We start from the raw sequence: 26254 nt of genomic DNA, 5'->3' as shown, positions 1-26254 counted from the left end.
TCTGTAATAGCCCTCCCCTCGATGACCCTGTCGCACTACAGAAGTGGTCAAATCAGTGGGCAATTATTGGCTGTCCGTGCGTAAAGTTCCGCCCATCAATGGCCCATACGCAATACGCCTGCAAAACGTGCGCAATTATTGGTTTTGCGTCCGTACGGCTACGCCCATTAGTCGAGCCTTCTGTACCACGTGATTTTTTGTCCCGCGAGCGCCAATACGGGCTGGTGTCTCGCGACCATTTCGCCGAAGAGGGAAAGTATGACTGTAACTGAAAGGATTCAGTAAAATACTTTAGAATTGTCACAATGTCTAAGCAAAGCAGCATTTTCAGTTTTTTCTCTAAATCTCCGCCTCTCGTTTCAAAAGTAAAACCTAGCCCATCTCCGACCGAGGCAGACTTGCCGTCATCGACCGGTAAATCCAACTGTTCCCCGAAAGAAGAAGCAAAGCTAAGAGCACCACAGAACACTAAAAAGCCGCTGGAGAAACTGAACAGAACACCGGCTAAAGGAGGCATCAGCAACCTTTTCACCGACAAAAAGCACTCTACTAAAGAAAGGTGAGGGGTAGTTGCACAACCACACGAGCAGTATTAGCATTTTTACATGTTAGCATCATGCTACGGAGCTACTGAAGCCTAATTTCACTAGATTTTATGCAAAAAAAAAGAAAAACGCGGGCTTTTGCCTGACTGCGTACTCGTTGCTGCTGCTGGTTGTTAATTAATTTGGGGCTGATAGTCATTCCTATACTTATAAGTTATAACTCAAGGAAAACGAAAAGTTCTGCGTCGTCGGCCGGGGGTTAACATAACAGTTTCCTTGCACATTCGTCTAACGCGATATTTTCCGAAAATAATATTTTAAATATATATACTAGGCAGGGAGTGAGTGTCGGGGCGAGTAAAAAAGAACTAATAGGCTGAAATAATTTTATTTTCAAAGCATAAACTTTATAAAGATAAAGAAATAGTCAGCCGGTCAGTGTCTCTACTAGACTGGGTCTGTACTGAGGTGGGTATGTGGGAAGTACAGAAAAACTGCGCGGGCCTGGAGCCGCGAGCGTGGCGGGAAAAGGGGGATGTAATTTAACACCAGTGTTTCGTTTGGCGCGAGGCGAGGGGGCGGCGGCGGGAGAGCAGGCGCTCGAGACCGGGTCCATCTTGTCCCGCTCGTCAACATGACGGATAAGGGAAGGGCGCGAAACTGAGAGCTTAAGCCTTGTCCGCGTTCAGAGTTTACCGCTTCGGCGGTTTAGATGAAGATTAATGGTAAATCTGGTTACACATGAGCAGATGTTTGCTACGTACAATTGTTTGCCGCGACCATTCTCGCTCCAGCAACGAGATTCGAACTTCGAGTACACGCCTACTGCTGCACTGTAATGCATTCACCATTCAGTTAGGATAATGAAACCCGTGTGAAAAGGAGTTGTTCTCTGTTAATTTTGTCCTTTTTCAGCATCACAAGCTGACCCGAGTCCTTTTGACCGAAGGAACATTTTTCTACTTTTTTTTTTTTTTAATTTAAAAACCCATTTCACTATATTACGTTTTTCTCTGACATCGCTTTGGAGAAAAGTGTCTGCTAAATCATGAATAAATGTAAGGAATCTTGGACACAAGTTGTGGTGTTTTGTACCACACTGTGCACTGTACGGAGCTGTGGAGAAAAGCATCTGCAAAATGAATGCATGTGCAGTACGCAAATTTCAGATGGAATGTGGGGCAGCTGGGAGTGTAGTTGTTAAAACTGGTGTCTTTGGATCCAGAGGTTGCAGGTTTGAATCACACCTCCAACATTTACGTTTATTCGTTTTGCAGGTGTTTTTCTCCAAAGCGACATACATTTCATAGAAAATACTATGCTATTTTTACAATGGTAAAGGTATTGCATTGCCAGAAAGAGAGACTTGGATGCAGACTCATGATTTCTAAGTGCAGTTAGTTAGTTTACTTTCCACCATAAGAACCAATGTTCATCACACAAGTAGCTGTATAAAGGTTTATTCGAATGTCACACAATTTCCTATGATCTCAAAGGTATAGAGCATGAGCATTTACACTTTACATGAACTTAAAAGATCATGGGAGAAGTGATTTTGTAACAAGTGAGTTTTAAGACCCTTTTTAAATGTGGACAGAGATTCAGCAGTTCTGAGTGAGGGGGGAGGTCGTTCTAGCACATCAGAGTTAGACTCAAGAACCTTTGTGCTTGAGTACCCTTTAGTACCCTTAAGTAAGTAAAAATACTTAGCTGTATAAAGGGGTAAATAATTGCAAGTAGCTTAACATTGTGACTTGCTTTAGAGAAAAGCTTCACATATTGAATAAATGTAATTTATTATTGAATGTAAATGTAGTGGATGTGTGATTTAATCTGTGTTCCTGCAGTTTTTCTTTAATTTAGGATGCCGCCCTTCTTAGGGATGGTAATGGTCTAAGTTTGTATTCAGTGCCACCCTAAAGTGTTTTTTTAAATTGATAATGAGAAACTGTTACTACTATAGTCAATTATAAAGAACTGTGCAGTGATGAATTTCACAGTTCCTGGCAGTGAAAGTTGACAGACTGTCTGGCTCTCAGAACCACTGCCAGTACTGACAGTGCCACTGTTCTGTTGTCCCGTAGTCCATCATGTGCCTTCAGTGCCGGAGCTTTAGTGTGGGCCAAGCTGGAAGGGCACCCCTGGTGGCCATGCATGGTGGTGCCCCAGCCCCTGACTGGACAGCAAATGCGTGGCCACGGCCGGAAGCAGCGCCTACACGTCCACTTCTTTGACAAGCCTCCAACACGGGGCTGGGTCAGTGTCCGGTACGTCAAGGAGTATCAAGGTTAGTATAGGGCTGAGCAGCAGTCTCCTCCAATCCATTTGAGGGGTACGTGTCCCTGTGGTGAGTACTAAGAATAATATCTGGAATAGTAACATTGCAAAGTCTAAATCTGTCTTGCTAGGTCAAATGCAGATAGAACATTACTTTGTTGACTTTGCACTGTAAATGCAGCCTCTTACAGTGGTTATGGCTGAGGCTAAAGGTATTAACTTCTAAAACTGTTTGCTATATGATGCTCCAGTGGTTGTCTTAAGTCTGTTTAGCCCTAACACTAAAGTCACTCGAGGATAAAACTAAAGATTAAGTAGTTTTTACTGATTGGGACATTAAGCTGGGTTCTGCCCTCACTTCCATTTCACCTGCTTACAGGATCCAACAGCCCTGATGCAAAGAGCGGAGGCATGTTCTTCAGTGGGAAACCAGTGATTCGCCAGGCGATGGAACTGGCGGACAAAGCTCTTGCTGACAGCCCAGAGAAGAGGCTGAAGATGACGGTCTGCACAGATCCCTCTGATGAAGAGGAGGAAGAAGAAGAAATGGAGGTAGGATTCTCTGTCAGTGGTCCAGTTATTTTTACATTGTAATTTGTAGTATGAGAATGGCTCTTGTTTGTGAGCAGGTGGCATTATAGACCATTTCTTTCAACAGTTCAAACTCAAAAGTGAATTAGAATAGCTTTTGTTTTGTTTTAAAGTCTGACTTTTTTTTTATTATTATTTATTTGCTGTTGATAACTAGCTTAGTGCTTTCCTAATGGGTTTTTTAACGTATTTGATGTAATTCTCTTACAGGTAGATAAGTCCACAATAACAGATGAAGAGCTGACTGGGGAGGAGGAGGGAGTAGAAATTAAGGCAAAAGCCAGTAGATGTTCCACCAGGAGCAGACAGGGGGGAGAGCAGAAGCCCAAGAGACGTCGGATTGTGGTGGCATCTGATAGCGAAGGCTCCGATGAGGAATTCAAGCCAGACCAGGCTGGTAGCAGCAGTGAGGAAGAGGAAGATGTCAGCAGTGGGGTGGATGAGGAGGAAGAAGTGAGTGAGCCAGAATCTGAGCCAGATAGTCCTGTCAAGCCTGTAAAGCGAAAACGGCCATCTGAGAAACCGCCAAAGGCTAAATCTACCCCTGCGCCATCAGAATCCCCCAAAAGTGCCTTGGCTAGTCTCTCCTCCGTCTCAGCCAAAACAAAGTCCAAGTTGTCAGCTTTCTGTGCTCCAGAGAGCTTTGAGAGCCAGGGGAATAGCACAGGGGGATTTGTGGGTGGAGGAAATGTTTGGGACCACGAGAAGCTTGAGTGGCTGCAGGATGGCAAGAGGAAGGATGCCAAAAGGCGGCGACAGTCTGATGAGGATTATGACCCCACAACCCTTTACATGCCAGAGGACTTTCTGAACAGGTCTACACCTGGAATGCGGCGCTGGTGGCAGCTCAAGTCAGAGATGTTTGACACAGTCATCTTCTACAAGGTGGGCAAGTTCTACGAGCTCTACCACATGGATGCAGTGATAGGATTCAATGAGCTGGGCCTCACCTTCATGAAAGGCACCTGGGCACACTCTGGCTTTCCTGAGATTGGTTTCTCCCGCTTCTCTGATGTCCTTGTGCAGAGGGGCTACAAGGTAGCTCGTGTGGAGCAGACAGAGACACCAGAGATGATGGAGGCACGCTGCAAGACCATGGTACGGCCTACAAAATTTGACCGTGTGGTACGGCGGGAGGTCTGCCGGATTATCACACGGGGCACACAGACGTACAGTGTGCTGGACGGTGCCCCCTCTGAGACCCAGAGCAAGTACCTCCTCAGTGTGAAGGAGAAGGCTGGGGAGGATAGCTCAGGCTGCCAGCGCACTTACGGAGTGTGCTTTGTGGACACCTCTGTGGGCCGCTTTTGTGTAGGCCAGTTCCAGGACGACCGCCACTGCTCTCGCTTCCGCACGCTGGTAGCACACTTTCCTCCCACTCAGGTGCTCTTTGAGAGGAGTGGCCTCTCTGCTGAGACACGCAAACTGCTGAAGTCCTCCCTGTCCTCAGCCCTGCAGGAGGGGCTTGTACCTGGGACCCAATTTTGGGATGCTCCCAAAACCCTTAAGGTGCTGTCGGAGGAGGACTATTTTACAGAAAGTGGGTCAAAAAGTGGAGGGACAGCTGGTGAGTTCCTCCCATCAGTGCTCAAGGCCATGACATCTGGAAGTGACTCACTGGGCCTCACACCTGGTGAGGGCTATGAGCTGGCCCTCTCTGCCTTGGGTGGCTGTGTCTTCTATTTGAAGAAATGCCTGATTGACCAGGAATTGCTCTCGATGGCCAATTTTGAGGAGTATGTCCCTGTGGACGTGGAGATCGAGAAGACAGCTGGCCCAGCCAGCTTCTTTGCTCAGACACGCCAGCGCATGGTTCTGGATGGGGTGACTCTGGCCAACCTGGAAATCCTTCAGAATAATTCCACAGGGGGTTTGGAGGGGACCCTGCTCGAACGCCTGGACTCTTGTTGCACCCCTTTTGGCAAGCGGCTGCTGAAGCAGTGGCTCTGTGCCCCACTCTGCAATCCTTCCTCAATCAAGGATCGACTTGATGCCCTAGAAGACCTGATGGGTGTACCAGCTCAAACCAGTGAGATTGTAGAGCTGCTGAAGAAACTTCCAGACCTGGAGAGACTTCTGAGTAAGATCCACAGCATGGGGACCCCTCTGAAAGGCCAGGACCACCCTGACAGCCGTGCAGTTCTGTACGAAGAGATCACCTACAGCAAGCGCAAGATTGCCGACTTCTTATCAGCACTAGAGGGCTTTAAGACCATGCAACAGATTGTGTCAGTCTTGGGAGCAGTGGCTGAGGGCTTCCGGTCTAAACTGCTTTGCCAGGTGGTGCTCAAGAAGACTGATAGTGAAGAAGGCCTCTTCCCAGACCTTTCTGGGGAGCTCAAGCGGTGGGACACGGCCTTTGATCACCAGAAGGCCCGCAACACTGGTGTCATAACCCCCAAGAGTGGCTTTGACCCAGAGTATGACCAGGCGCTGGCTGGAATCAAGGAAAGCGAGCAGGCCTTTCAGGAGTACCTGGATCGGCAGAAGAAGCGGCTGGGCTGTAAGAGCCTGACGTACTGGGGCACTGGTCGAAACCGCTATCAGATGGAGGTGCCTGATAGTGTGTCAGACCGCAACATCCCAGAGGAGTATGAAGTAAAGTCCACTAGGAAGGGCTGGAAGCGGTACTGGACACGGGAGATTGAGCGGCTCTTTTCAGAGCTACAGGGCTGGGAGGAGAAGAGGGATGCTGCGCTCAAGGACTGCATGCGCAGACTCTTTTACAACTTCGACAAGAATTACAGAGACTGGCAAACAGCAGTGGAGTGCATGGCTGTAGTGGGTAAGTCGAAACACTCAGGGAAGATGCATTTATCATGGTCACATTGCATTTAAACCCAAAAATACACAATAGGTCTGGAAATAGTAGAAGGTCGCAGTCAAAATCAGAGTACCTAAAGAACAATTTTGTTGTAATGTTTACTTATAGAATCAAACCCAGAAATGAGCATCGAGATGCTTTGCACCAGATTAGGAATTGTCATCTGACCTGGATACAGTGTGTTTTGAAATCTTCTGTGTCCTTTCCACAGGATTTTGATAAGTATCAGGAAAAAAATAGAACTTACTACTAGGAATTAGGCTGCTATGTTTTAGTCCTATAAAAAGCACACTATTTTTCTATTCCCAAGGGTTTCTAGTTGGAATTTCAAGGTCACTTTAATGGTGGTGTAAATATTAAGAAATTTCATATAGTTTAACTGTTGCTAGTGAATTTCATAGAGAAACATGTTCTTGTTTTGCTTTACCCCTTTGCTTTTGTTGTTAAAATTTAAGTGAAGCGCTCAGTAAACATTCTGGTATCTGCATTCCTTACATGTGTATTTTTACCGAACCTGCAGTATTTTGGCCGCAGTGCCGATTATGGGAGAAGCAAGGCATTTCTTGGTGTGACCATGCTTTCCTCCTTCCGGCTTACAGATGTGCTGCTGAGCCTGTCCCGGTACAGCCAAGGCGGTGATGGGCCCATGAGCCGGCCTGAAGTGTTGCTTCCATCAGACACTCCTGGGTCCACACCTTTCCTGGACCTCAGGGGATCCTGCCACCCCTGTGTCTCCAAGACCTTTTTTGGTGATGACTTCATCCCCAATGACATTGCTATTGGCTGCACTGGCACTCAGGATGAAGATGAAGAGAGGGGAGAGGCATCCTGTGTACTTGTTACTGGGCCAAACATGGGGGGCAAGTCCACCCTGATGAGGCAGGTGTGTCAGTTAGAGTTGCCCTTTGGTGGGGTTGATAGCCTTTCTGGGGGGTGGAACAGCCTAGAGGTGCTGCCACCTCCCCCTTACCAGTACCATACTGCAAATAAAGTCTGATAGTGAACTTGCGGCTTCTTCCCTCTGCGGTGGTGCCGCCGCCGCCGCAGCAGCAGCTGTTGGTCTCTGACAGGAAGAATGTGGTGCTGCAGGTGTGGATTATAACAGCAGCACCCCCTCCCCCCCATTTCCTTTTATTGCAGTTCTTGTGTGATATTTGAACATTACAATCAGTGAGACAGTGGGATACGAGTTCTCTACTTTGCACATTTAGACTACAGAGAATGATCTCCCTTTTGCATAGTGTACTTATCTCTCCATGCTTCTGGTGCAGTGTGGGCTGGTGGTGATCCTAGCGCAATTGGGCTGTTACGTGCCAGCAGAAAGCTTGCGCCTGACCCCTGTGGACAGGATCTTTACCCGGTTGGGTGCTTCAGACCGCATCATGGCAGGTGAGCACCGGGGGATGGCGTAGGTTGCACTGGTTGGTCAGAATGTCCTGGATTCTGAAACTTTTTTTTCTTTTCTTTTTTTGTTTCATTCCAGGTGAAAGCACTTTCTTTGTAGAGCTGAGTGAGACAGCCAGCATCCTGCACCATGGCACCAGACATTCTTTGGTGCTCCTGGATGAACTAGGTAACATTTATTTCCTTCACAATGCAGTGAAGTTTGAACTGCACTCCTTGAGTGTGCAGTCATGTAAAAGTGAATAAGGAGATACGCTGGCATTAAGTCAAGTCCTTGTCTTACTTGTTTTCTCCCACTCCTTGCTGGCAGGTAGGGGCACCGCCACATACGACGGCACAGCAATTGCCAGTGCGGTGGTAAAGGAGCTGGCCGAACACATTCACTGCCGCACACTCTTCTCTACCCACTACCATTCCCTAGTGGACGACCATGCCCAGGACCCTGCCGTGAGGCTGGGTCACATGGTGAGGACTAGCCCCTATCTTATCTGCTTGTTGCTAAGCTGCAAGTTTTTTTTTTTTTTTGTTTGTTTTCAGTGGATCATGTAGCATCTGACCAAGGGTTTTGTCATTGTACAGTGACTGAAATTCTAGTTTGAGAGTCTTCTGCTCCAACTACTAAGAGTTCCTGTTGTACCTTTGAGAATGCTTTGTTTGAAATGCTTCATTTCTATTGTTTATTTAGCTGAATAAAAGGGTAAAACACTAGGTAATACCCTAAATTTCTCAATTAAGTATAAGTACCTTTCTCAAGTGTATTGCAGCAGGAGGTGGGATTCAAAACTAGGTCCTGAAGGTGAAATGACATCTGACCTGTATACTATGTACTATCCTACCTCCATCTAACTTATTGTATCCCCGCCCCAACAAGGCATGCATGGTGGAGAACGAATGTGAGGATCCCAGCCAGGAGACCATCACTTTCCTCTACAAGTTCATTCCGGGAGCATGCCCCAAAAGCTACGGGTTTAATGCCGCCCGGTTGGCCCGCATCCCAGAGGAGGTTATTCAGTTGGGACACAAGAAGGCCAGGGAGTTTGAGAGGAGCACCATTGCCCTTCGGGTTTTCAAGTACGTTACCCCCCTTTTTAGCTGACTGAATTCCTCGCTGCTATAAACTGTGGCGATGTAGCAGACTTGGAACAATTGTAAATTTCATTAATTTTCCCCGAAGCAGTACAGAAACATGCAGTTGATTTAAAATGCCAGAAGAGTTTAAACTCATTTTTTTTAGAGGCCAGTGCTAGTAATAAAGGGAAGCATCTTTACCTCTGTACATTTTATGCTGCAGTATTTAATGAGCATAGTCTGGGACCAATTGAAAAGTGACGTGTTCCCTGAGTTTTTGAAACTTAACACTTTTCCCCACAACATTGAAGTTAATGTTCCATTTCCACAAGGGTGTTTGCTCATATCTCCTTGCAGGCAACTCTGTGCATTTGCTGACAACTGCAAGGCTGACACTGGACGTTTCATCGCATTGGTTCGGAAGATGGGTGAAATCTGACAGCATAGTGGTTTGGTTTCGCTCTCCTTTCATCTTCCTTACACAACACACTTATCTGTTCACAAAATGGTTCACTACTGAAATGAACTAATAAACTTTATTTTAAAAATGACCATTTTTTTCCTTTGTCTAGGAAATTAAACTTTTAATTCATACTAGCATCTACATAATGGTTATTGAATACTCCACAATATATTAAGTCTAGATGTTATGGTACATGCATACAATCCAGGCTGTATGAGAACCCACAGTCACCAATACACATGGATGAAAAAAGCTATGAAACTGTATACAGCTGTATAGGTACTTGTCTTAGCTTCAATATAGCAAGAAGCTCCATCTCCAGCAATGTATTTACACTTGAAAAAACCCCCATTGCCTTTACTTTTAAACCATAGGATAGTTCTCAAGACTGGCTTTAGTTTTCCCTCCACACAGATTTAGGAGTCTTTGCAAGGTGTTCCTGTTGACACCAAATGTTACAGAAACCAGGCTCCTGCAAAACAGCCATCATGACAGTTAAAGTCAGTAACATTGCTGGAAGAAATTAGTGTTATGTTTTAAACTTTATCCTCTTTCACAGAAAGAACTTAGATACTGGGACATGAGTATAATTACAGCAAATGTAAGGGTATGCGCTACTCAAAGAAAATATAATGGACATTCAAGTACAGTAATATTTTTGCTTGAAATACAAAACTACATGAGAAAGCATTAAAATCAAACATCTCAATGTTTTTAAAAATAAAAAAAAAAGCGAAGTGCTAGGTCACATTTTACCATACATATATATACCACCGCAACATTTGCCCATGAACAGGTCCTAGGGCAGCAGTCTGGGTGCAGCTCTGCGTCTGGTGCAGGAACAGCTGTTAGGAGGAGGGCTATGGCTCCACTTGCATAAAGGAAAAAAAAAAAAAAAAGCCTGCACTCTGACTCTTCTCCATTCCAGGTCCCTCGTAGGGCTTACAGGCAGTCTCATGCAGCCCTGCTCCCACAATAGGACACGCTTCCTTTTCCCAGAATCCTGAGTCAACATGCTAACTATTCTTCAGCGTGTGCCTCTTCAGTCACATTATTCCATCTTCTTTGTCCAAATGTTGCAAGAAGAAAACAAAAGCACCATGTCCACAGACAGCTGAGCAGTGTTTTAAATAGATCAGTATTTCCATTCAAAGCTGTGGCAACGCAAGTTGTCCAAGATTCCTTTAAGTTAAACAATTTTTAAAATTTTTTTCCCCTCTCCACTTCCATTTTATCTTACAGCTGGAGTCTCTGGGTTTAGGATGGCAGAACCTCAATTCCTTGTGGGGTTGGGTGGCATCCCAGTTTAGTTGTGCTGGAGTGTGTTGGACTCTATAGGGGGGGCCGAGTCATACAGAGTGTCTGTGTCATGTGTCGGCTCTCCTGCCAGCGTGCAAGGGTTCGACAGGGTCCCAGCACCACAGTCACAGAAAAACCTAGTATGGGCAATGAGAATTCACATCAGTGCTTATCTAATATCAACAGCGGTGTCCAACTGCACATGAGTGCTGCACGCATCCTCCCATTTCATAATGTACCCTGCAAGTACATCTGTAGATTAACATATTCAACAACACAACATATGAACCATAAACACTACAAATTTATTGAATTACAACATTATAGTTAAGACACCACCAAAAAATATTCTAGAAAATTAAGATTGTTACTAGGATTTGGATGCCTATGGCCCTCTGACCAGTTTACTAAAAAGTTGGACAGCCCCGCTTTAGAATACATCAGAAAGAGAGCAGTCTTGTACTGACCTATCATGCCGTATAAACTCCACATCGTGCCCTTGGTGGCACTTCTTGATGCAGTTGACACAGATGGCATTGCGGTCTGTTGTGTTACATGTATGACACCTGCAGAAAGGGAATGGCGACGGTGACCAAAAAAAAAAAAAAAAAAAAAAAAAAAAGTCAGATGAAGGATACAAGAGGATGCTGCTTGTCTGCAAAGACATATCACAATAGATGACCAAAGGTGACAATTACCTGTAAAAATCGTGCATCGGATAGCTGGTGTAACTTGAAATCTTGTAGAGGCACTGACCTCTGCTCACTGCTTTTTCAATGGCATCTTGATTGTTCAGTATTTTGTTATCTGAAGATAATTTAAAAACCACAATGTCCAAAAAAAAAAAAAAAAAAAAAAAAAAAAAAAAAAAAAAAAAATTAAATCGACAAAATGTGCTTCTGCCCCCAAGAAATATGCTGTCTTCAATCTAAAGTTTCTAAATACTTTTAACACAAAAGCCCCAAGAATCTAGATGTATTTCTAAGTCACCTGGTTCCTCCACATCAGTGTAAGGGACAACAGCTCAGCACTTCAATTTTTACCTTTCATTGTAACATTGACTCCAGATGCTAGAAACAATCCTCCAAAGCGGTTGTTGAAAATCTGATTGCCTTCTAGAGTTGCTGTGGCGTGATTCGTTATCTCTATGCCTGACAGGCACAAAGAAAACAAGGAACGTTAGTGCAGACTGAAAGTTTACAATGTGTGCTCATAAATAACATTCTACACATGCATGCACACAAATTTAATTACATGATGCACTACTACACACAAGGCATTTCTATACAAGTGTTCTCTAACTCCACTCTACCCACCTGCTGCAAATCCATCGAATATTCTGTTCTTGCGCAGGATAGGGTGGCTGTTGGTGCTAATGAGGACACCTGCCTGGGCATTCCGGAAGATATCGTTCTCTTCCAACACCCCTACAGAGAAACAGGGAGGCTAGGCTGTTGTTGCCATGTAGGACCAGCAGGTGGAGCACTGGTACACAACTGGATGCAGACTATATTAATACCTATTGTTGGTTGGCGTTTTTGCCATCAAAAAATGGTTGGAATGTCTTTCTCAGGAGGCAGTGTCCCAGCTGCAAGCAATTAGCTGCATTAACCTTCATTAATATATAAAGTAATAAAGTTTTGATTAAAAAAATCATTAGCTCTTGCACCCCCATCCAACAGGTTCTTCAACAACCCTATTGAGAGTCTGTATATCTCAATATATTATGCTAGTAACTTAAAAGTAATGCCTTGCAATAAAATGTGTGGTTTAATGAAAAGGTTCTCTTCCCAGTTGGAGGGGGTGGGGGACACAGGGACACTGAAAAGAGCTGAAAATGCCTAATACTAATTCTGTTAGCATTTTGAAGAAAGGCTGCTGTATTCTATGATAAACATTATGTAACAGAATAACAAAATTCCATTAATATCAAAATTATTATTCCCACAAGACACAAAAAGAAAATTAACAATAAATTAACTGCAAAGTTGATTCTAAACTTGCAACCCACATTTTTGCATGTTAAATAGTTGACCTTACAAGCTAAATTGAAAAGCTACAAGAAAATTAATTACACAGAGCTTAGGACAGGAAATAGTGAGAGACTGCTACACATACTGGACCTTAACCAAATGACAAATGGACTTGTTTTGGAACAACGACAAATGGGAAGCAACTCCTTGTCGTTTTCTGACCGGTTATTTCCACTTTTTTTTCCCCAATGAAGCTAATGAAATCTGTAGAAATCTTTACTATGGCGGATTTTGCACTGAGCAGAACAGACAAAGGAAGTTTGAGGTCCTTTAGAGTACAGAGAGCAACTATTTCACCCAGGCCAATAACTACACACCTTATCCTAAGTTGTAACGGTCATGGCAGAAACAGAATCAGTCAAAGCAACATCCATATCGAGAAAATACCAATAAACATGATCCAGTCCAAAAGTATTGATCTGGACTAGGAAATGAAGATCCAAAACTTGTGATACAGTTCATTCATGCATTTTATGGAGCATTTATAATGACCATTACAAAAAGTATGAATTAAATCTCCTGATCTATAATCCAGTTCCTACCTCGACCCCCATTGAATATGCAGATTCCACCGTCCCGGCCATCATGGATTTTGTTTCTCCGGAGTGTGGGGTTGCTGTCCGTTTTTATCCACACGCCTGCCATGGCATTGTCAAAGATTTCATTATCCTCAATGAAGCCCAAGCCTGGTGAAGCAGAGCAAAAAGAAAATAAGTTAAGACCCCAGACTGCATAACTGGGCACCATACACCGACACCAATCTGGAAAATGTGTCACAGCACAAAGACTGCAAATGTGATCCTCAGCCCCAATCTTCGAGAAGGACTGCCACTCAAAATATAAAAACTTCAACTATGGAGCTTACCAGCATATCAATTCTTCACTCTTCCCCAAATAAATTTTAATATCCTTCACACTGAATTATAGATATAAGTCAGCAAGGCCAGAGGAGACGCCTAAACATTTCTGATTACTATCAATTCCCTGACTTGATGTATGATATTTAGACTACTTCGTGTTATTTAAAAGCTAAGTGTATGCTGGTCTTGATGTATACTCTTAGACTTGGGGGGGGGGGTTTATTAAAAAGAAGACCAATAGAATCAGTTCCCTCTGGTTAAATGTTCAAATTCCATTCAAGCTGCCACGCTCCCTGAAAGACTGCAGGTATGCGAACGGATTACAGACTGTGGTGTATATTAACATGGACATGGCTTCAGTCTCACCAAATGAACAATCACTACTGAATAAGCTCCAGCTCCATACCAGAGTTATAGACCAGGATGCCACCATTTTGGCCGCCCCAGATCTTGTTCCTTCTAATCTTAGGGTTACTACCAGTTCTGTGCAGAAGGAGACAAGAAGTGGCAATGAGAAATGGTGCTATACAGCAAGGAGTCATTTTTGCAGGGCAAGGCTTTAAAAATACAAAGTAAAGGCAGCTGTTAACTACAATTAGTGTTCCCATGTATCCCACATGAGTTTCCATTTCATCGGCACATGACTATGCACAATAAATGGGACTTTCACACCAGTGTATGTCTAATTACAAACTGTAGCTTTAACATACATGAAAAATGGAATATGCAGAGAAACAGCATTTAATAGCACATACACAGCAATAGAAGGCCTTGTATGGAACATCCTCATCAGTGCAAAGTTATAGGTATTCTGCCCCCAAATCTCAAGAGTTACATCTACGACTCACCGGATCTGGACCCCGGAGTACATGTGGTTGTAGATGTCATTGTCCTCCAGTACTCCATGACCGTTGTCATAGAAATAAACTCCCACCTGTTTCAACCAAAACATACTCTATTTTCCATCAATGATAAATAAATCTATAATAATATTCATTAATTGATAATAAATCATCACCATTGCCATAATAAGTACAACTGTTCAAGAAAAGGACAGCAAGAACAGGTGACAGATGTGCAGGTAGTTGCCCTGCATACCTGCTTGCCACTGTGGATGCGGTTCCTCCGCAGTACCGGCGTGCTTCCTGTCGTCACCCACACCCCTGCAAGGGTGTTGCTGTATACCTCATTCTCCTCAATCACCCCTTGCCCCTTTTCGTGCTGGGAGACACAGATACAGAAAATACTTTCAAAGCAATCTGTCACCTGGCAATGTTGGCCTGGGAACAGAAACTTCTAGAACAGATTCAGTCTGGAGTTCATAAGAAGCTGAGTCTTATCCTCCCATCAACATCACATTAATCCATTACCTTGAGATGAGTGATCTTCAAGACAGACCGTTTCCACGTATGTAAGAAAGATTGACAGTTTAAGACTCGTACTCACCACATAAATGCCCCCGTGTTGCCCATCGTGGATCTTGTTGTGGCGGACAATTGGGCAGCTGTTTGTTCGGATCTGGATCCCTGCTAAAGCATTGCCATATATGTCGTTGCTTTCTATCAGGCCTCGCCCGTCGCCAAATATGTACACGCCACCTTGATTACCATTGAAGATGGCATTACCCCTAGATTTAGAAAATCAGCAACAGGATCCAATCAGATTCTAGCAAATAAAATCACTCAAACACAGCTGTACATTAGATGCTGATGTAATCCAGTATTTAAACAATGGTTGCATTTACATTTGAGGAAATTCAGCAAATGACAAAACTCTTTGAAGATTTCCTTGAAGACAACTTAACATCTGAGTGTAACACGCCAGGGTGGGCTGAAGGGGGGGGCGGAGCCCGGGATAGAACAACAGCACCTGAGTCTAATCAAGACCTCTATTTCTTCCCTCGGTCGGACCAGTGAGAGAGAGAGAGCGCGCGTGAGTAACTGACGCCAGAGACGACGCCGAGGCGTCAGAGAGCACGAGCCTGCATGCATCCCCAACCCCGAACCCTCATCCCGAGCACCCCCTCCAGACACCAGTTCCCTGTGCCTTCCTTTTCCCCCCATCCCTTTGTCCGCTGACACATCTGCCCTCGAATAAAACTCCTCCTCTCGAGCACTCCACATGATCATCTCGACCCTTTTTGTTACACTGATTTTTGTACCCATTTATGGATTTTTTTTTTTTTTTAAAAAAAAAAAAAAAAAAAAAAAAAACAAACAACAACAAGTACACATACCTGATTGTGGGGTCACTGTTGGATGTGATCCACACACCAGCAAAGTTGTTTGCGTATATTTTATTCTCTATGAATTGCCCACGGCCTTTCTCATGCACGTAGATGCCCCCCGTCTGGCCGTGGTGGATCTCACAACGCACAACTGTGGGGTTGGCATATGCTTTCACCTCAAAGCCTGCTATCCGGTTCCTGTGGATATTGCAGCTTTCAAAGTAGCCCTGCAGGGGGAGACAGAGAGCCAAATGAATCCATGCACACCTCCAATCCCCACTGCAGAAAACAGTACTTGCACTCAAAAGCCAGAAGAGAGGACATGGATGTGCACACATTTATATGACTTCAAATCACATGGCCTCAGATTCTACAACTAATGTAACAAGAGGGCAGGAGTGGCTTTGCAAATATACCTGCTCAGCCAAAAGACAGACGAAAGAACTCCAAATAGGGTGATGCAGTGGACATCTAACAGATGAGCACCAAGACCTCATACTTCACATACTCTTAACAGGCCAAAATTGGGGGAGATGTATTTACCATGCCATGGTCAAAGGTGAACACACCCACATCCCTGCCATGGTGGATGTGGTTCCGTCTGATGATTGGGTTGCCATGGTTTTTCACCCAGATCCCAGCCAACGCATTGTTTGAGATTTCATTGTCTTCATATATGCCCTGGGGGAAAACAAGAATAACTGAGCCACGAATAGATTTACCTGGGCATATATACTGTACAGATGGTCCTCACTCTACAATGCTAACCAAAACAGTTCTATATAGAATGAAACAAAATATAGTGGGAATGATTTTCCCCATAAGAAAAAAAATATATGGAAAATGTTAATACTGACGGTGATATTAAATTACTTTCTGTAATTACTCATCTTTCTGTTCAGTCAGTTAAGGATACTTGGGATGAATAAACAAAGAAAATATAAAATGTTGCATAAAACTGAACAAATGCACACTCTGAGCACAAAGACACCAGTTAACAAGAACATCTGACAAATCAGACAAAAAGTGAGCAGATTCTCTGTAGAGACAGAAAACATGGGATGTCCAAACCATTAAAAAAAATACTTTGTGTATTTCTTATGCACTTAGCCTTATTGTCTAATCATTACTGCGAGTACACTTTTAATAATAATAAAAAAAATTATTATTTGTAACGTTCGATAGTTACAATGCATCTCTGCAAGTCTAGCAAGCAGTTCTTACTTTTATCACAGAGTAATAAAAACCAGAGTAAAATACTTGTTTACCTGTGCGTGATCTGTGATGTACAAGCCCACATTTTCACAATCGCTGATGTTGCAATGTTTGATGGTCGGACAGGCTCCCTGACCACTAACACAGACTGCAGAGCCCACTGCAGTAAGAAGACAAAGCATGCACCGGGTCAAGCACTACAGTACCCAGTATCAGGCTCAGACAGAAAGCCAACACGGCCTACAAAGCAGCATGCAGAAAGTACCACGGAGTTTACCTGTACATGTGCTGCGTATGATACAGTGATCAATGATGGGACTGCAATTGACTGTGATCTCCAGACAGTGATGAGCATTGTGGTGCTGCGCTGATTTATCATCAGGGTTGAACTATAACAGAGGGTGACACATGAACAAACAGTCCATTACTACCTACATCCATGATCTAAGATAAACAGTAAGGCTGTCCACTTACAATGATTCAAGACACAACAAATATTTACAAATTGCACAAAACCGCACTTTTAAAGGTCACCCACAAGGTACTGGGGGATGAAAACAGCCCCGGAAACATACCCTTATTGTCATGTAACCCACATAGGCATCCTCAGATCCCTCCATGAAAACAAACGTGGAATCTCTGGTGTTCTCAATGATCACTTTGTCTGCAACTTTCCCTGGTGCTGCATGGCATAATACAACAGAATTAATTCACCGCTATGGTGATAGAAGTAGCTGACAGGGAGGCACAAGTCTGGGGGCGGATGTACCTGCACCAATCATCGTGATTGGGGACTCTATGTAGATCCACTCGTCTGTGTAGATGTGCGCAGTGTGGACAAAAATGAGGCCATCAAAGTGGGCTTCCTGAACCCCACTTAGAGCATCTTCAATGGTATCATAGTACTGTGGGGTGAAGGGGGACAAAGATTTGTTTTTATTTTATTCATTTGACCAAAGCAAAATCCCTTTCAAAGTGAAAGAATTGTAAGAATACACCATTAAATAAAATTAACTACCATCATGGAAAGTTGACTTTTTCCCAGAGAGGAAAAAAAGGCTCTTACCAGCATGTTTTCTCTTCCTTTATATCTGGCAGGATTACTGTAGAAGTGTTCGGCAAAGCCAGGCTTAACGTGTGCTCCTTTGTACTGCAAATACATCAATACATCACCAATAAAACGGCCAAGACAGTAACTTGGTACAGTTATTCACACGCTAAACAACTTCAACGAGGGCCAAGGTATTCTATTCTACGGAAAACTTCACACAGTACATAATTTGCACAGCATGCAGTGCAGACTTCTCTATTTTCCATGTTTTGTATATTCTCTCTTACATAAGTCAGCTGTTCCTTGATGTCACTGCAATCTATCCCACACTGACCAATGAAAAACCAAGTGTCTTCAGAAAAAGTGCTATTAAGCTGTAAGGATCACACTGCTCCAACAGATCAAGTCCTCAAAAACTAGACATGTATTACATAACACCAAAGTGCAAATATGCACTTACACATTGACATACATTCATTTACAATGACAACAGGCATTTTATGTATCACTTATTCTCTTGAAATCTTTATGTGCATGTAATTAATTCTGCAATTTAGTCATCACACATGACAGTCAAGAAACCTACACCAAACTCCCTTAAGCAAAAATTCCTGTAGACATATTTCAGTGGGGGGGGTGGGGGTCAGACTTTGAAAGGCTAATGGAGTCCATAGAATAAAACTGAAAATAATATTATATACACCATTCAATGGCCAATCAATCTATAAACAACATATGAATATAAGGCAGTTGGAGGATCTAAGATATATTAGTGTGGGCTGAGATTGGCGATGTCCAAGTACAAGATTTATTTGAGACCGGACAGAATATCATTTCTTCAATGGCTCCATTAAATTGTACAAATGGAAAATTAGCTATGTGGTTTCAAGAAATATGCATGCACACACACACACACACACACACTTTCAGAACCGCTTGTCCCAGATGGGGTCGCGGGGAACCGGAGCCTACCCGGCAACACAGGGCGTAAGGCCGGAGGGGGAGGGGGACACACCCAGGACGGGACGCCGGTCCGTCGCAAGGCACCCCAAGCGGGACTTGAACCCCAGACCCACTGGAGAGCATAACCCGGTCCAACCCACTGCGCCACCGCACCCCAAATATGCAAACATTGATTTAAAATTCTATGTTCTTATAATCCAAAATAACCAATTAATGTTCATAATAATGTTTCAGATACAGTATATGCACAAAAAGAACGATATTTCCAACTAAATACTTATTTTTGAAAAGGAACCTTGTCTTTAATCAAAGAAAGTCTGTATATGCTTTCATTTAAAAAAATAAATGTTAAATACAAATGTGCTCCTAGGAAAAGCAAAACTAGCCAACACCAATGTTAAGTCAGTTCACCGAATTCTGGAAAACTAGTTGAGCGTTTACTGGTATCATCAGTATTTCACTATGACATACCTCTTGTTGCAAGATTTGCAATTTTCTTAGTGGCAGACTTTGTGTTTCTGACTTCCAATGGTATAATTACTGCATTTTCTCCAAGTACATCCACAAGACCTCTAGCCCCATGCATCAAAATATAGCCATTTGGGATATTTTTTGCATAGTGGCAACTGAAATTTTTGAGTTACAAATCTTGCAAAAAAAATCTAGTCCAACTCCGAACAGTAATTGAAAACATCCATCATATCCAAACACAGAGCAGTCTTGCAAACAAACCTTTTGTCAGTTTGTTTGCATTTATTGGAGAAAGTCTGAGCTTTCAGAAGGGCTTTAACAACCCATATGACAGTTTTTGAAGACACACTGACATACCAGCTGTTGGAAGCTTTCCTTCCATGGATTTGGCTGCTCATATTCCTCTGGGTTGATCTGGTAAAACTTGCCAGGCTCAGGGTGCATCATTGGGCGTGTGTACTCAAACACCTCCATGTATAGCCTCTTCCTGCAAGACCCAGACACCACAACGCTCAGGTCAGAGTCAGGTCATGGATAGTAGCATGTGAAAAGTCTCTCCCTCTCTTCTTCGAGTCACTCCAATGGTTCCTAATCTTGGAGAAATAATCTTGGGAGATTAAGGATAAGAAGAATGCAGTAGTGCCTGGATACTGAATCAAACCAGATTAGTTCCAACATGCAAAGGGGCAACAGATATGGGCCACCACTCTCACCAGAGGATGGGGTCATTGGCAAGCTCACTGAAGCGCTTGCACACGCAGGCAGAACGACAGAGGTCCTGCTCCAGAAGGTAGGAGAAGATCTTCAGAACAACCTCATCGGGCAGCTTCTCCTGAAGGTACTGTTCAGCCGGAGCAGCTGTGGGGAACACACAACTCTCTGACAGGTTGTACTTCATCAAAAGGCAACTTTGATAATTACCATAATACTCAACATTATTTCCATCAAAATGTCTGCTGCACTGTATACTTGACCAGGAAGTACTGGTGTAATTATAAATTCATTTTAAATCCTGCTGTGTTAAGCATAAGTGTTAAACTGAAGTGTTGCATGGACAACCCTATTTACCTGGCAAGTCTTGGGACTTCCCCGATACTCTGGCACGTTTGGCACGGTGTCCAAAGTTTTCCGTGCTAGATGTGGAGGCACCCTGGAGGGGAGTTGAGGCCACTAAGTTTAAGGTTACTCCATTTCTCCATACCGAAATGACATGCAGATACTAGGCAAATACCTGTCAGAGCACCATCTTAATTACATTAAGATTAATAATGTTTATTCTTGAAAGAATTATTAACATTAATAATTGTTTGAACAATAAACATTGTTTGAGCCACGTGTGTCATCCCTCTTCAGATCACTTCACCAGCAATGTAAATACATTAAATGAATGCTGCACATTCGCAGTCCTCATTATACCAACTACATAGCTTTTTGGTAGTCACCGTGCATCTGCTGGCTGCCGGATCTGAAGGTTACATACCATTACAGCAGAACATTAAATACACTTTTGGTCACAATTATCTGTGTCACTCTTAAATTAACAAAATAAATATTTCAGCAAATTTTCAAAGATTAAGTCAGAGCCTAATGAATCATACTTATGTTTAATAAATGCAAGTTTAATACATTTTACAAAGGGCTAGAAGGAATACAGACCAACAGCCTTGGACAGTAGATTCTAACAAGGTTGAATACTCATTACACTTTTTGCATATATAAATAAATCAGCTTGACAAAGACAGCTTATGTTAATTGTATGTTCCATACACATGACACTGGGATATAGCGTGATTACAGCTACATATGTATTAGCTGTCTGCCAACCAAGCCTATTCTGTACAAAACAGGAGTATTGGAGAATAGATCAGAACATTTCATAAAGGTGGGGAAAGCTCATACTTTAACACAAAGCAGACACCGGCACTGTTCATATTCCAAATGGTTCCACATTACATAACTTTCTTATACCAGACTAGAAACTGTTACTTCACAGAAGCCATTTACACACTTAACGAGACAGAGACACTACCACGCTTACCTCCATACTGGTTTTAGTTGGACACGCGGTTCTCTTGGGTAACAGAGACTTTCTGCGGAGTTGATACGGGCTGTTCTGTGCTCCTGGTCCAGATTCTTCAGCAACCATATCTGCAGGAACATCCTCATCTGAAGAACAGGAACATATACACAAGAACCAAAAAATTCCACAATTAGCAAGATGCTCCTCCAATATAAATTACTGAGGTTATTAGTTTCCATTATATAGATACTTCAGAGAAAGTTGTGCATGCTTCCAGTCACGTTCCCACAAAACACTGAGACCTTAACTTACAAACAATGTGAACCAGATTAGTATAAGCTTACTACAGAAATTGCTCAATTTACTCAAAAGTTGGGTTCAGTTAAAAAAAAAAAAAAAAAAAAAAAAAAAAAAAAAATGTAATGTCCATAACCTCCTATTCAAAGTACTGTGTTCTGCTTTATACATGTTAAGGCAGTACTGTGTTTCTCCTGCATATCAGGTGCAATAGGTGAATTAAACAGTGGACTGCAGAAAGAGTATCTGCAATGTAATGACAGATAACATTGAAAGAATTTATTACAAAGTGTTTGACCTTAAATAACTGGTACTTTTATTATCTGCTACTAAGGACAAAACAGAACTGGCATGACAATGGAACCGATTCATCACACAGGCATGAGCAACGTTTGTCAAAATTTGTTGACTTTCAGTTTGCCTGATCTGTACAATCGAAAAAACGTAATCATAGACACGTACATGGATTTATTCTCTGGATAAATTAAACTAACGCAGATGTTTAAAGAGGTATCTGACAATCAAAACGGCAACCTAAAAAAAAAAAAAAAAAAACTCAGTTTCACAGAGTATTGACAGAGTACGCCCGAAGACCATGTGAGCAAAGCACTCTAGTCAATATTTTCAAGAATTTTTTTCCAGCCATTTCAATCTAGAGCTCATTCTTTTTGGTCAGTATTTGTCCTGTCAGTATTACCTTTAAATGTTCTTGTAAACTGACATTTCAATGTTGTTCTCATTTGTCTTTAGTGACTAAGCAATTCAAAATTATCTACTGTTGCAAACATAATCCATCATTTTGCGGCTCCTTTGAAATTACTGTAAGGGCATTTCAGAGTTCCAAGTCTTTTAAAAAGACATCGGTCTGGCTGGTTAAATTCCTTCTCGGATCTGCCAGAGAGAACATTTCTAGGTTACTGCTTCAAACCAAACCAGTGATAAAAAGCCCCTTACAATCATAACAAAACACATAAATTACAGCACCAGCTGATACATGTATTTGTGTAAATCCAATTCCAATTTCTGTCAGAGCTGTATCAACACAAAGGCATGGATGCTGGAAAGGGCAGATGCATTGTTGAGAACTTTGTTTATGTATTTGAATACAGAAGAAGTAAACCTGCATCCACTACTGTAAACCTTCTGGCTCTTTCCAGGTAACTCTAAATCTGTACCATGGAAAACAGCAGGCAACACCACACAGAAGGGCATTCCAGGAATCTTTTTGGAAATGTCAGAATAGAAACACACACAGAAAGACAAACCCACAAAGTTCTGCACTGAGGTCAGCAGCTCATGCAAATACTGGCCATGTGAAAAGAGGGGGCCTGTCTTGCCTGCAGGCTGTCCATCTGTATGCCTGATGCTTAAGCCTTAACCATGTGCCATTACAGGCACAGCAACACTTAACTATCTATGCATTAGCTACAGAACAAACAAGTATGTCAGTAACAAAAGCCATTCAGGGAAAAGCTCAAGTTTGTCACTTTCTTAAAATTAAAATCCTTTCCTCATAACTGGTCATCAGTTAAAACACGCACTGTACAATCCATATTAACCTGTTACAGAAATTAACAAAATCAACCAGTTAAATCAGTTAACTTGACAAACATGGCAAGAGATTCCGCATGTGAAGAAAAGCAAAAAAAATAACCCATATGAATGGTCTGTGATGGGAAGAACTTTGGATGCTTTAGTCAAGAAGTTCAGGGTTGAGAGTCATGCAGCCAAATGAAGGCTGCAACTCTAAATAGTTGCCCCCGAGTGGTATCTCATAGGAACACATAAAAATGCAAAGACCATTTCTAAGTTTTGCCTGGATGGTACCATTATTGCTAATATCCCGTGCAGAAGTGATCATAGTAAAGGCAAGTAAACCTGACACACATTTTAAGCACACTTGTTTTGTACTCCCTTAGATAAAATTTATCTGAAACTATTTAAATTTTGACAAGTTTGTGTTTTTACTCTTATTAATTCTAACCAGCCACCTGCATTTTTTGACAGGTAGGAAAAAGAATTTACATAACCGAGCAACACTGAATTTTAACTGGAAAACAAATGGCAAGATGGATTTATTATTTTTATTTATTAACTTGCTTTACAGTGACAGTGTTTACCCTTGAAATACATGGTAAATAAAATTCTGTCAAAATGCCTGAACTCTGGCTAGCATTTCTTTTTCTGTATTTAAGCCATTCATTAAAAAAATGTGTGCAACATGTAGCTAACCAGCAAATACCATCAGGCATTTTCTACATCTATAAGCAGCTTACAAGAATATGAACTTTTCATGCATCAGGCTGCCAGGCTACCTAATGACCAGCCAGTATTTTTAAATATATACCCCATCTGCCAAAACATGTCCATGAGACATACTTCAACATATCTTTTCAAAATAATTAACAGCACTGCTTAATTTCATTCTAAAAAGAAATCACAAATTTGAATTACAATGTGAAGTCACCTTTTTAAAAGGTAGTATTTTTATTTAAATGGTTGAGGATAAGTACCCTGCTGAAGGGTACTACTGGATCTAAACCTGGAAACTTTACATTACTACATGTTCTACCCGCTATATTTCATTTGACACAATATGCTACCTTTTCAGATAAAAATGAGTCATTTTCTTGGCTGCACCAAGGTTGAACAGTTGTACTGATATTAAGCAGTATTCCCCTTAGAATTTCTTTGCTTAACAGAGCCTTCTTATCCCAAAGAACTACAAATGCAAACGGTTCTAAGCACCTCACAGTTAGTAACCCGTTTACTTGCTCTTACTAAAGCCAGTGAAGTGAAGAATGAAGCCTAAGGGTGCACAGACATGCTCCAGAGCCCCCACACTCACCCCAGCACATTGCCAGGAGTAACATTATATGACCAGTCATTTACATTTAATCATCTGGCACACACTTTTCTCTAGAGTTACAGTGAATACTACTTTTTCACCTAAGGAGATTTACAATGCTAGAAACACTACCTACAGTCAATCATGCAGCAATACAGCAGAGGAAGACATGCTCACAGTACAGGCAATTTAGAACCATGACTTATAGTGAAAATAGTCTTTGAACAGTGGGACGAAACCAGAGCACCCAGAAGAAATCCACACGAACATCACTAGAACACAAACTCCGAACAGATGAGAATCCACTTCTCGCAAAACTTAGGTGCTGCGAGACGCTACTCATTGCACCACTGTGCTGCCTGATCACAGGAAAAAGCATCAATAATGTGACTGAAAACATAAAACCTGGGTAGAGCCTTGTGCAAGCATAGCATTAACTGCAACGTCATTTATCCACACAGTTAAACAAGAACTGCAGGTTTCCTGGATAACTTCATTAGAATGCAGTAATGCTACTTATCCATTCAGTCCTGGATTACAGACAGATACACATTTGAGAAGGCATTTTAGCCAACACCCATCTGTCTGCAACCACCCTTTACAAAGAGCAGCAGCAGGAAAATCTTATTTCTCTGTTTCAGAATCTTTTGACTCATCCAAGTAAAACCTTGTTCTTCATAAAGATAAATTGTGACATCTACTAAATAACCAACACAGACCTCCATATTATTCAAATGAGGTTTTGAATTTCTTTTAAACATGATGATCATTTCAGTTTTTGACTTGGAGAAATTATTTTAAACTCAGCACTGAACAAGTAATAGCTAGAATACATGAGGGATTGCCATGTATCCCACATGAGTGAGAAGAGAGGGAATTTCCTTGGGTAAACATTGACGATAAAAACAAATCCACTGCGGTCGTCATCCGTTGGCTAGCTTTTGCCAACACCGCTCAGATGGAGGGAAAAGGGTGGGCATCCTGCCACAACCCATCCCAATTCCAGACTGAAACCCCAGTGAATATCACCAAGCTGCCCACGTGCCTGGAACATGGTTGGCCACGAGCCAGACTTTAGTACAATTTAGGAAACACCTTCTTGGCACAAAAAGTTGCATTCCACATGCCTGTTTGGTGCAAACGAGATAAGGAACAGAGGTACGCTGCACGTTGAAACATCCCAATTTCTATCACTATTTGATCACAGGTAGCCTTGACACTCCTCACTACCACTGTTTAAGGTATGCACTAAATTCAGTGTCCTTGAGTTCTTGTCAGACAAGAGTTTTTGCACTATTAACATTACGTGGGGGGCAGGGTGGCGTGGTGGGCTTGGCCGGGGCCTGCTCTGTTGTGGGGCTGCAATTCGAGTCCTCCTTTGGCGGACTGGCCCCCCGTTTGGAGTGTGTCCCCTCCTCCTTCAGCTTTGCGCCCTGCGTTGCCGGGTTAGGCTCCGGCTCCCTGCGACCCCACTTGGGACAAGCAGTTGTAGACTGTGTATTAACATTACAAACACAGCATTCTCCTGCTCTTTCACTGTTCTCCCTAGATACATGTGTATCCAAATAACGTGAAGGCACCACACCTAACACAGTGCATGAGCAATTAGCATTAACATAAGACATCTGACAAGGAGCATTTTCGTTTAGCTTTACTTTGTTGTTATAATTAATATTTTTTTTGGTTAGTATAACACTATTTCTCCTGAAGCAATTCATATTTCCAGCTCAAGGTTGCTTCACTAAGTCTCTTCAGCTTGAACTTCATGTCACAATTGAAATTTGTTTTGGAAAAACAT

General features: G+C 42.5%; 2 protein-coding genes across 2 annotated transcripts in view; one reads left to right on the top strand and one right to left on the bottom strand.

The window, feature by feature from the left end:
- The first annotated feature begins 213 nt into the window (after window positions 1–213).
- Window positions 214–10071, top strand: msh6 (mutS homolog 6 (E. coli)). The gene is made up of 10 exons (XM_018724966.2): window positions 214–559; window positions 2630–2832; window positions 3202–3374; window positions 3624–6198; window positions 6837–7120; window positions 7509–7626; window positions 7721–7810; window positions 7952–8106; window positions 8513–8712; window positions 9067–10071. The coding sequence occupies exons 1-10, from the start codon at window positions 306–308 to the stop codon at window positions 9146–9148; spliced, it is 4134 nt and encodes a 1377-aa protein (XP_018580482.2). The 5' UTR covers window positions 214–305; the 3' UTR covers window positions 9149–10071.
- fbxo11b (F-box protein 11b) overlaps window positions 9430–26254 on the bottom strand; it is a 28789-nt gene continuing 11964 nt past the window's right edge. The window contains exons 2-22 of the mRNA XM_018724967.2: window positions 21330–21457; window positions 20360–20441; window positions 20005–20149; window positions 19649–19778; window positions 17873–17956; window positions 17576–17711; window positions 17382–17488; window positions 17084–17195; window positions 16860–16966; window positions 16135–16272; window positions 15601–15818; window positions 14811–14991; window positions 14463–14585; window positions 14213–14298; window positions 13771–13847; window positions 13047–13190; window positions 11788–11898; window positions 11515–11622; window positions 11170–11278; window positions 10939–11037; window positions 9430–10608 (exon numbers count right to left, since the gene is read on the bottom strand). Of these exons, the coding sequence (XP_018580483.1) occupies window positions 10479–10608; window positions 10939–11037; window positions 11170–11278; window positions 11515–11622; window positions 11788–11898; window positions 13047–13190; window positions 13771–13847; window positions 14213–14298; window positions 14463–14585; window positions 14811–14991; window positions 15601–15818; window positions 16135–16272; window positions 16860–16966; window positions 17084–17195; window positions 17382–17488; window positions 17576–17711; window positions 17873–17956; window positions 19649–19778; window positions 20005–20149; window positions 20360–20441; window positions 21330–21457 (2555 nt within the window). The 3' untranslated portion in view covers window positions 9430–10478. The remainder of the gene's footprint in view (window positions 10609–10938; window positions 11038–11169; window positions 11279–11514; window positions 11623–11787; window positions 11899–13046; window positions 13191–13770; window positions 13848–14212; window positions 14299–14462; window positions 14586–14810; window positions 14992–15600; window positions 15819–16134; window positions 16273–16859; window positions 16967–17083; window positions 17196–17381; window positions 17489–17575; window positions 17712–17872; window positions 17957–19648; window positions 19779–20004; window positions 20150–20359; window positions 20442–21329; window positions 21458–26254) is intronic.

The sequence above is a fragment of the Scleropages formosus genome, chromosome 8 (genome assembly GCF_900964775.1).
Source record: "Scleropages formosus chromosome 8, fSclFor1.1, whole genome shotgun sequence".
Taxonomy (NCBI): Eukaryota; Metazoa; Chordata; class Actinopteri; order Osteoglossiformes; family Osteoglossidae; genus Scleropages; species Scleropages formosus.
Note: the sequence above shows the minus strand (reverse complement) of the source record. Positions and strands in the feature narration are given on the sequence as shown.